Consider the following 11033-nt stretch of genomic DNA (forward strand, 5'->3'; position numbering starts at 1 on the left):
CTGGTTGTAGTCCCAGTCCTGGAGTATCGTTGAGTTCCACCAGTGTAGAGAGAATAAGTGGGATCAGAGAAAGGCAGTCAAGAAGACACTTTCTCTGATGTCCAGCAGAGGGCGCCCCATCCACAGCCAGACTTCCAAAGCGTTTCTCTCTGGGTGGCCAGTTGGGTGCCCCAGGAGAGCCTGGAGATTGGGTGTGGCTCATGGCAGCTTCCAGCCTTTGCGCTCCGTCCTTCTTGGCCCTCTTATAGAGATGTGCCCTCCAGCAGACCCACTGAGATGGGAATCACCCACCCAAAAGGGCCAGGTGAAAATAATGACCCCCATTTTATGGATGAGGAAACTCAGACTGGGGGGTGGAAGAGACCTACCCAGGGTTCCACAGCTAGTGCTGGCTGTCCTGGAGTGAGATTTGCCAGGCTCCCACCCAACACATACCTCAGGAGACTGCCTTGGGGGTTGGGGGTGCCAGCTGAGGTCCTGATTCCAAGCCTTCTTGGAACATTGGCTCAGTTCCCAGGGGCTGTTTCACAGGGAGGCAGGGGGCCCTACAGCAGGGAGCAGAAAGGAAAAGGTGCAGGGGAGTGGTCGGTCTGCAGAGCTGCCCAGCTATCAGCTCATGTCCCATCACTTGCAACAAGTGAGTGTGACTGCCCTCCAAGGTAACGGAGCCTGGCCGGTCTTGGAAAACACGTTCTCTGGAAACCAGCAGAGGAGAGGCTCATGGAGGCCTCATCTCAGGGAGGGTGAGTCTCCCGCACTCTGCGGTGCAGGGAACAGGCTGTGTGCAGCAGGAGGCCTCTGAGAACCTGAAGGCGGGGCTTCAAGTCGGCCCACGGGCCTCTACTTGTAGGTTCTCTGCAGGGGCTGGCGTATCCTGCCACTGACCCCAATTCCTCCTATACAGAAACGGGCCAGCAGGTGGTGCCAGGGCTATCGCCCAAGCCCATCTTCCCTATGTTGGGTTGAGGGTCCTGAGGAGGGCCACAGAACCCGAGTTTCCAGACTAGCACCCTGGTTGCCCTTACACTGTAGCATTGAGGTGTGTGGCCTGGCGCCACAAAGCTGGGATGTCTGGGGAGCCCCAGAAGGCTCAGCTGGGCCTGGTAGAGACCAGGGAGTCATCACTCAGAGCCTGTTTACTCCCCTTCAGATTCGGGGGATAAGATCTCAAGAGGCAGTGCGGCAGCGACGGGAAACACTATCCACTGCGTGTGTACGTTGTGCCAGGCCCTACACTCATCCTCCATCACACACCTCATTTCATCCCACGGTAGTCTCCGTGCTATCATCCCCCTCATATAAATGAATAAACCAAGGCTCAGAGAGGTCAGTTAAGGCCCACAGGGGCACACAGCTGCTTTCCCTGCACTGTCTGAACCATATCTCTTTCTAGTTCATGAAAACAAATGACAGGGGCCCCAGGTATTCCTTCCACTTCCCCCTGTGTTGCCCCAGATACCATGGCATGAATCAGTCTGTCCTTGCCTCTCTTCCCGTTTTCGTTTATTTCAACATCTTTTGTGCATCTACTGTGTGCTCGGGCCCAGTGAGTTGGGAGCTGTTTGAGGGCAGTGACTGGGTCTTATTTAGTACTGAGCCCCTCGCTGTGTATCGAGCTCTCTGTTCAGCCCAGGGGACCCAGGGGAACAAGATGTCACTAGCACTTAAGAGGTATGCATCGAGGGAATTCCCTGCCGGTCCAGTGGTTAGGATTCGGCGCTTTCACTGCCACGGGCCCGGGTTCGATCCCTGGTCAGGGAACTAAGATCCCACAAGCCGCACAGCGCAGCCAAAAACAAAGGTATGCGTGCCCCGAGGCCGTGAATGGAAGTGTATGCGTGCACCGAGGCAGTGAATGGAAGTGAAGAAGGGGCGGAACCCTCCTCTTCCACACCCACACACACAGGAGGCCGGTTCAGGGGGAGCAGAGGCAGCTGCCTTTATTGGGGGCCATGGGCCGGCTGGCTTCACTCAAAGGCCACGCACTTGATCTTGAAGTCGCCATCGGCTGCCAGGTAGTTGATGGCCTCCAGGTTGAGGCGGTTGGGGAACTTGAAATCGTATCCACCAGGCAGCTGGATGGTTAGGTCCGCCTGGTCGAAGGAGACGCACACCTGGGGGTGGAGAGGAGCAGTGAGCGTGTGGACCCCACAGCGGGAGCCTCGGCCCTGCAGCCACGGCCTGCAGGTCCTAGGCCCCCCCAGAGCCCTTTCCTCACGTAGCCGTGACAACAGCCCCGCTTCATGGTGAGGCCCTGAGGTTGGGAGAGGGGATGCTTCTTACCGAGGATCACACAGCAGGTGACTGAAGGGAGGGGAGATGGGGAGGGAGGGAAGCGGGGGCAGGGTGGGACCCAGGTCTCTAGCCACTCAACCCAGCTCTGCCCCAGCCCACCCAGGGCCCTGACCCCACCCCCAGAGCCCAGCCCACCTCCACAACACTTCCAGGCTGGAAGGGGAAGACGGACTCCCGCTGCTCAGCCCCCCAGGCCCCGCCATCCTTGCTGTTACACACGATGGTGTTGGTGTCCCCGTGCGCGTCGAAGCGGGGGTTGAAGTGTAGGCACAGGTTGTTGCCATCTTTGCCCATGTTCAGCACGAAGCTAGGGGATAGCGGGTGGGTTTGAGGCTGCCCCCTCCCGCTGCAGCCCCCTCAGGCCGACCAGTCTGTGCCACTCAGTCCACGTTAATGGACCTCACCGGGGCAACGCATGGAGCCGAGGCAGGAAACCTGGATTCTAGCTGTGCCCTGCCACCTCCTTGCTGTGTGACCTTGAGCAAGTCCCTGCTCCACCTGGGTCTCAGTTTCCATATCTGCTCAGCAGGGGCTCCACAGGAAGTATCTCTTAAGGGCCTTGCTATGCTGGCAGCCAGGACTCTTGTAGACATGAATTTGTGTCCCTGCCCGTTTGGTCAAGGTCAGAGACTCCCTCCAGATGGTGACCTCTGGGAGGGCAAGTATCCTGTCTGTCTTGTCTATCTCTGTATCCCTGGTGCCCAGCATGATGCGTGACACACAGTAGGTGCTCTGTAACCGTGGGGCGAATGAACGAATAACAATAATGCATTTGCTGAGTGGAGGTAACAGCAAGGCCTCCCTCTGAGGGTTTAGAAAGAATGACATGAGCAGTGCATATGAAGCGTGCGGCTCTATACTGTCAGCTGGTCATCAACGTGTGAGATGACCCAGCATTTCGCCTCCACACAACCTCCCCCCTCCATTAACTGATTAACAAACGAGGCTCAAGGCGGTTGGTTGACTGGTCCAAGCTCACAAGGCTGCGGTGAAACTAGGCCAGCTGGCCGAATGAATGATGAGCTAAGGAGGACGGAAGGAGTGAAAAGTCGAGAGTCCAGAGCGCAGGATACACAGACCTCAGAGGGCGGGCAGCGAGGGTGACACCCTTTCACTCCCTCTCCCCGCCCCGCTCAGCCTCTGGTCCCGCCCACAGCAGTAGGGAGGGGAAGGCCAGCCGAGGCAGCTGACGAGGCCGCAGCTGGTTTAGTTTAAGGGGGCGACAACGGTGGGAGCGTCCAGACTCCGCGGAGGAAGTGACTCACCCAGAACTCGTAGCCTCAGCAGCCGCCGACATTAACCCCGCCCCGCCGGAGGGAGGAGCCGGGCCCGGCCAGCCACGCCCCTGCCAGACGCGGGGCGGGACCCTCGAGCTCCAGCCCCCGCCCCTGCCGCCTGGCGCCCGCCGCCTCCGCCGTCGTTCCCTCACCTCTTAGCGTCCGGGGGCACCTCGCCCCGCACTCTGAGGCACTCCCCAGGTTTGAGATTCAGGTTGCTGGCGACCAGACCCTGCGCAGACAAGACCCCGCCCAGCCGGGTTAGAGGACGCAGGGTGGGAGGTCGTGCCCCGCGCCGGGAAGACCAGGCCTGCTCTGACCAGGCCGACCCGAAGGCTGAGGAACCCGGCTGCAAGTTCTAGACTCTCCTTCTTTGTGTGGTCCTGGGCAAGTTTCTTGTCTGTAACATGACTGAGGTTCTAGAAGACAGGATCTAGAAGTTTCTGCGGTTTAGCCCGGGGATTTTAGATGCAGAGTAGCCTGGGTGGTGGAGTGCTGTGCTCCATCGCCTCATTGAATAGATGGAGAGAACCAGGCTCCAAATGCGTCACACTGCGAGTTGGGGGCAAAGGAAGGTGAGTGAGGCGCCTGCCCCTCTGCTGGCGAGGAAGAGGCCTGGGGCTGGGCCATCCCCCACCATCCCCTTCAAGCTCCTCTGTGCAGAGAGGGGCAGGGGCTGGAGAGGAGACCCCTAAGGGGCACAGCTAGACCCCTCTAAGAAGGGAGAGCAGCCCAGGGCGGGAGCCTGCAACCTGGCTGGCTCGGGGTTAACAAGAGCCAGCGCAGAGCTTCACTGGTGTGAGTGGTTCCTCCTGCCAGAAACTTGAATCCTTTCCCTAGGGGCCTGCAGAAGATTCTTGCTGCTTTCTTGCTCCTTTATCACAGCCCCCACCCCCCAGCTTGGAGGAATGGTTGAGCGGGAATTGCCCCAGCCCCCACCTGACCAGCCTGGACAGAATCACCCGCCCCGGGCTAACCCAGGCAGGCTCCCTCCCGGCAGCCTGTTTCAGATCCTGGCGACTTTTACAGCTCGGGAGCAGAGGGTGACTCTGCCCTGGCCCAGTGACGGGGACAGCTGCAGGGGGGAGGGGACAGGAGGCTCTTTGGGGGGAAGGGGGAAGGGATAGTGGCCCGGGCACCCTCAAAATGCCCCACTCCACCTCCAGTCGGCCACACCCTTCCCACTCCCACTTCTCAGAGAGCTGCAGAATGTAAGCCCTTGGCAGAAATAACTGCTGTCAGACCCTGGAGGAATCCAGAAAATTCTTAAGCCAGAGAAGGCCTTGGGGAAGCATGGAGCCCACCCCCATTTTACAGACACGGCCACTGAGGCCCAGAAAAGACACTTGTTCAAGGCCACACCACAAGAACTAGAACCCAGATCGTGATCTGCCCTCACTATGCCTGGCTGTCTGCCCCCACGCCATCTCTGGGCCTTGGAGTAGGGTCCCCATACTCACACAAGCCATGATTGAGGAGAGGAGGGTGTTCCTGGGACTTCGGAACCAGCTGTCTGAAGACTACCCGAGAGATGGGCCACAGCCCGCTCCCACCCTTTTAACTGGACCAGACCCGGGTGAGTCCCGCCCCCTGGATGCTGAGCCAATTGTAACTCAGAAAGGAGATGGGGGCCACGGGAGGCGGAGTCAATGGAATTTTGAAGCCAGTTCTGGAGCAGAGATGACCAATCAGAGTGGAGACCCCCCCCCATTCCTTCTTAGCCACTCCCCCACGGTCCAGGCTCCACCTCCCATTCTCTTACCCCTTCCCAAAATTATGCTGTGGCAAGGATTGGGGGAAGCCAGTGGAAAATAGTTTGAGGATGAGCTAGGCCCAAGAGTTGGCTGGAAGAGGGCCAGGGCCAGCTAGCTGAGCTCAGGGGGTCCCCCATAGAAGGCGGCTGAGGAGGTGCAGTGTCCTTCAAGAATTAGATCTGGGGTTCGTGAGGCTGCTCCCTGGCAGGGGCCAGGGTGTGGCCCGCTCTGGGCGCCTCTGCAGAGGACCCAGGACCCATTAACACAAAGCCCTGCCCCTGCCTGGGCCTCCCTCTGAAGCAGAGATTGCGGCTGCTGCTCTCGTGCTCCTCACTAGCGCTAAAGAAAGGCTGGGCCGGTGCCAGGCTTGAGGCCGCCGCCCAGGCTCAGGCCTCAGGCCTCAGGCTTCGTTCTGCCCTCCCGAGGGGTCTGCCGGGGATCCTCCAAGAGCCCCTGCCTGACAGCCTCTGTCCTGTCCGAGAGGCTCAGGCCTGGGAGAGGGCCCGGGGTGAGCCAGACCATGAGGGGATGGGGTCCCCGGTCTGTGCACCCCCATCCACTCTCCTCACATTTCTCCCTCTGACACCCGGCACGGCTTTCCCTTTCCCCATCTGTTTATTTTACTGAGTACCTACTATGTGCCTGGCCCTGAGCTAGCCTCAGAGGATTCAAAGATGAAGCCCTCAGTCCCTGTTCTCAAGTAGCCCACTGTTGGGGCAGAATCTGGCCATGAATCTAATTAAGAAGTAGCACGATGCAGGCTCTGAGGGAAGTCATGAGCGAGCATCTTGGTGGGATGGTCCGGAATGGGAAGAAGGTGGGTCTTGAAGGATGGGTGAAGAAGCAGGGACTGGCATTCCAGCGTGGGCAAAGGCTCAGAAATGAGAAGGCACAAGTCTGGGGAACAGTGAGCGTCTGGGCATGGCTGGAGTTTAGGGTGTGCTGGGGAAAGACGGGGCATGAGGGTGGGAAGCCAGCGGTACCTGGATCGTGAAGGGCCTCACTGAGGGGTTTGGGCATTGTTTTATCGGAGGGTGCTGGGGAGCCACCAAAGGTTATAGGAAGAGTGAGTATTGAGGCCGGATTTAGGATGCAGGGAAAATCACTGCAGCAACAGAGTTGAAGGTGGGGTGGAGGGGTGCTCACCTCACACTCAGAAACCAGGTAGAGGAAGGAGCGCGGGGAGCACTGGGTGAGGTGGGGGGCTTGCTAAGAGAGTTATCAACAGGACCGCCTTCACGTCACTGTCCCCCTTCTGAAATCACCAGCACTGAAGAGGGAAGTAGATGTGGACCGGGGGTGACTCACATCTGGAGCAAACCTGCCCTGCCCTGCACTGCCTCCCCAGACCCCACCTTCCTCCAGATGACTGAAACCCACGCTGGCCCAGGAGGAGAGAGGCTGCCCGGGGCTGAGAGGCAGGCCCAGAGAGGTTGGGTCGCACCCCTTGCGAGCCCCTCATCCCTCCTCCTAGAGCAAGCCAGCTGCCACGGAAACCAACAACAGAGCTTCACTTTTTCCTCCAGGGCCTCCCCCAAACCTCAGCATTAGGGAGGGGTGGGGGGGTGCCTAGCTCCACTGCCTTTCCTCTGTGCTTCCCCTCCGAGGCCCACAGACACTCTCTCTGCCTGGTCAAGGAATGGGGGCATTTCAGGAGTCTAGGCAGTCGTTGCTGTGACTGCCATCAGGTGGGACTGGCTGGCTGTTCCAACCCAGTAATTGGGCTCTCAGGGCCTCAGGAGCTGCTCCTCCATTCTTCCCCCAACCTGGAAGACGGGTCCAGCACCAGGAAGTGTTTGCTGTTGGATGAGGGGCTGCTTTACTCCTCTCCGGCATCTGGCCTGTCGAGAGATGGAGTGGCAGGGTGACAGGGTGTATAGGCTCCCGGAAAGGCCCCTTTGGGAGTCTGGAGACTTGGGTTCTGGTTCTAGCTCTGCCACGCCCTCCCCAGGGCATCCTGGCAAGCTGCTTCTGCCTGCTTGCCTCAGTCTCCCCATCTGTGAATTGGGGATGTGCAGCCCTGCTCTCCTGCATAAGGTTAGTACAAGGTGGAGTTCAGGTCTGTTGTATTTAATAGATGATTATTTTTTTTATAGAGTCTCAGAAGGTTTTAGCCTTCCTCTTGTCTCTTCTCCCAGGCCGAGTTCACCTTCCTGGGTCGGCATTTCTGGGAGGCCTTCCCCTCACCACCACCCCCCATCCCTTGGCAGTCTCCTCCTGCCTAGGCTGCGGTGGGGAGTCTCTCCAGAGTCCAGTGACCCCTATAACAGGGGCCGCAGTTTTCCTGAGGCAGGGACCAGGGACAAGGTGCATTGTGTGCCCCCCGCCCCCATCTTGGGGCCTCCTATTGGTGGCGCCTACTTATCTGTCAGGCCCTGTGCCCGGCGCCTCACTTTCATACATTATCTCATTTCGTCTTCACCTCCCTCCTGAAGCAGGCCACGTGGGTGAAACTTCTGCACAGGGAAGCTGCTCTGGGGCCCTGAAATGAAGCTGACGTTAGAATCAGAGAAGACGGACAAGTCCTGATTTGGGGGCTACCTGGCTGTGACTCTAGCCTTGGTCCTTGTCCTCCCTGAACCTGTATCCAGGCCCGGAAGGTGGGAATGTTACCCATCTTGGAGGGTAGCAGGATTGCAGGGGTGATGTGAGAGGGGCTGCACGTCAGCTCTCTCTCCTGCACCCCCGAAGGCCAAGGGCACCCACCCCAGGGACTCTCCTCCCCCTCACTGGCCTGCCGCAGAGGCAGCGAGCTCTCTGGAATTCCTCCATCCTACAGGCTGGTGCTATGGGCTGGACCTTGGCTGCTGCCATGAGAAATGAGCTGAACTTGTCCACACAGGGGATCCAGGCCAGCACGGCCCTTCCCAGCCTGCCCACTCCTGCCCTGCCCCCCGTGAAGGCCGCGCCTCCTCCAGCTGGCCGTGGTGGAGAGGGCTGCCAGGCCCACTGAGACACCATCCGCACCCCCAGGCAACCTGGCTGGCTCAGCTGGGGAAAGTGTGGGTGGTCAGAGCCTCCAGAGCTCCTTCATTGAATGATGCAGAGACCACCCAGAGAGCGTGGCCACGTGGCCAGGGTCACACACGGAGCTAGCGCTGCAGCCCTTTCATCTGCCGAGCCAAGGAAAGAACACTGTGGTCCGGGGATACCTGGACCTCAAAATGATCTTTTCCTCCTGGTCCATGAAGGAAGGACTAGTTGGGGGCTGCCCCCAACTTCAGATACTTTTCCAACCAGTTTGTGCTGGAGCCCGCCTCCCCACTTACCCACTCATCCAGTCCCACCTCCCTGCCTTTGCTTATGCTGTTCCACCTGCCCCAGCCAGCCACCTCCCCAAACACAGTACACTCTGTCACTTTTGCCTTCCCACCTGGTGTTTGTCGCCCTCTGAACACATGCCCCAGCTCGCCTTTGGGGAACATTCCTCCTCTCATAGGAGGGCTGGGTGGGGTCCAGACCCTGTCATTCATTAGCCCTCCAGGGCTCAGGCATGAGTCTTTTTTATTTTTTTAAACGTTTGGGGGTGTGTGTGTGTGACAATTATAGACTCAGAGGAAGCTAAGAGTTTTTTAAAAGCTTAGAAAATATTTGAGACTTGAAGAAAAAAATGTGTTGGCCCCAAAATTCTAAGACTGAAGAGCTGAAATTAATGAACGTTTACTGTGCTCAAACCTAACACTCGGTAGTCATAAAAATTGTATTACCTTGAAAACCATTTTGTGGGTTGAATTTTCTTCGAAAGTGTGCCCAGTTCTCTCTAGAGGTTGGTCACTCCTAAATTAGATCCCCATAGCCAAATAATGACTAAAACAAAAGCATAAAAATATTTGGAAAAATGTATAGCAAAAACACCCCATAAATATATTTAATGGGGCCTGTGGGTACATTTTAATGTTTTCTATAATGTGCCTGGGACCTGTGTATCAGGAGAGTTTGGGGCTGCAAATAACAGAAATCTCAACGAAAACTGCTTGAAAATTAAGGAAAATTCACATACCAAGCAGTCTGGAGCTAGGAGGTTTCCATGGTAGGTTAATGCAGTGGCTCAATGAAATCAAAGATCTGGGTTCCTGCATGATCATGGATTGTGGCCATGTAGACAGTCCTTGCTCTGCTGCACAACCACAATCCACAATTCATCCTTGCTCTTAGGACAGACAGGCTAAAGGATTTGGGATGAACTGTCTTCACATCTGCAACAGACTCTCGAATGAGTCAGTTAAAAAATGGGAAGATATTGGATGGGCCAAAAAGTGAACGATCTTTTTGGCCAACCCAATATATACAGAGCAGTTAAGCAAATCAGACAAATTGGGAATCTAGGTGAAGGACACATGAGTGTTCATTGTGCTGTTCTTGCACCTTTTCTGTTGGTTTGAAACATTTCTAAATTAAAATTTGGGGAGTGTGACATAATAAGAAATGTATATTTGGTCCATGACCCTAGTTCCTGACACAGAGTTCCTAAATCCTTTGGAATTTCCTAAGTGATATGGATGCCTGAAAGAGCATCTTTTGTTCTAACATTTTGGTCTCTGACCCCAGTTCCTGACACAGAGCTCCTAACTCCCTTGGAATTTCCTGGATGATAGGATCTTCTTTTGTTCTAATGAGGTGACTCTTGGTGGGTACCTGGATGGCTTCAGGAGGGGGGCTGGTCACCAGAAAGACCAAGCAGTGATCAGAAGCTTGTAACTTTCAGCCCCACCCCCCATCCTCCAGGGAGGGGTGAGGGACTAGAGACTAACAATCAGTCATGCCTATGTGATGAACCCCTCCATGAGAATCCCCAAACCACACAGTCTGGAGAGCTTCTGGTTTGGTGAACACATCCACATGCTGGGAGGGTGGCACACCCTAACCCCACGGGAACAGAAGCCCCTCACTTTGTACCCTCCAGGACCTCACGCTATGTATATGTCTTCATCTAGCTGTTCATCCGTATGCTTTATCATATCCTTTATTATATAATAAAACCGTATTCGTAGTGTTTCCCGAGTTTTGTGAGCCGTTGTAACAAATGATCAGACCCGAGAGGGGAGCTGTGGGAGCCTCTGATTTATAGCCAGTTGGTCAGAGTTTCAGGTGATGACCTGACACTTGTGACTGGCATTGAAGTGGGGGAAAGTCTTGGGGGACTGAGCACTTAACCTGTGGGGTCTGCACGAACTCCAGGTAGTGTCGGAATTGAATTATTGATAGATTGTAGGATACCCAGTTGGTGTCTGCAGAAAACTGGTGAGTTGCTTGATGTGGAAAACCCACACATTTGGTGTCAGAGTGCTGTATTCTGTGGGCAGAGGAAACAGTTTTCCCTTTCAGTTGGTGTCAGAGAAGTGGGATTTGCTACAAAGGCCCTGGCTCATGGGAACGTGTGGTTTGGGAAGAGAAAGTGTGAAACGGTGCGGGATGAGGAACCTTTGATTCCTATGTGGTCACGTGGTCACCCATGGCATGAGCAGCAGCTGTGCTGCATTGTCTAAAGGTAAACGTGGGGGAATCCCCTGGCGGTCCAGTGGTTAGGACTCCATGCTTCCAGTGCCGAGGGCCTGGATTCAATCCCTGGTCGGGGAACTAAGATCCTGCAAGCGATGCATTGCAGTCAAAAAAAAAAAAGTTTTTTTTTTTTTTGGCCATGCTGTGTGGCATGTGGGATCTTAGTTCCCCGACCAGGGATCGAACCCGTGACCCCTCCGTTGGGAGT

The 11033-nt window shown here is 56.2% G+C and overlaps 1 protein-coding gene across 1 annotated transcript; it reads right to left on the bottom strand.

Annotated features, from left to right (window-relative positions):
* Positions 1-1914: 1914 nt before the first annotated feature.
* Positions 1915-5177, bottom strand: LGALS1 (galectin 1). Its single transcript, XM_060166355.1, has 4 exons — positions 5033-5177; positions 3725-3804; positions 2431-2602; positions 1915-2114 (listed from the first exon to the last, which is right to left on the bottom strand). Exons 1-4 carry the CDS (start codon positions 5039-5041, stop codon positions 1968-1970), a joined length of 408 nt encoding a protein of 135 aa, XP_060022338.1. The 5' UTR covers positions 5042-5177; the 3' UTR covers positions 1915-1967.
* Positions 5178-11033: the final 5856 nt, after the last annotated feature.

Source organism: Lagenorhynchus albirostris, chromosome 11 (genome assembly GCF_949774975.1).
Source record: "Lagenorhynchus albirostris chromosome 11, mLagAlb1.1, whole genome shotgun sequence".
NCBI lineage: Eukaryota > Metazoa > Chordata > Mammalia > Artiodactyla > Delphinidae > Lagenorhynchus > Lagenorhynchus albirostris.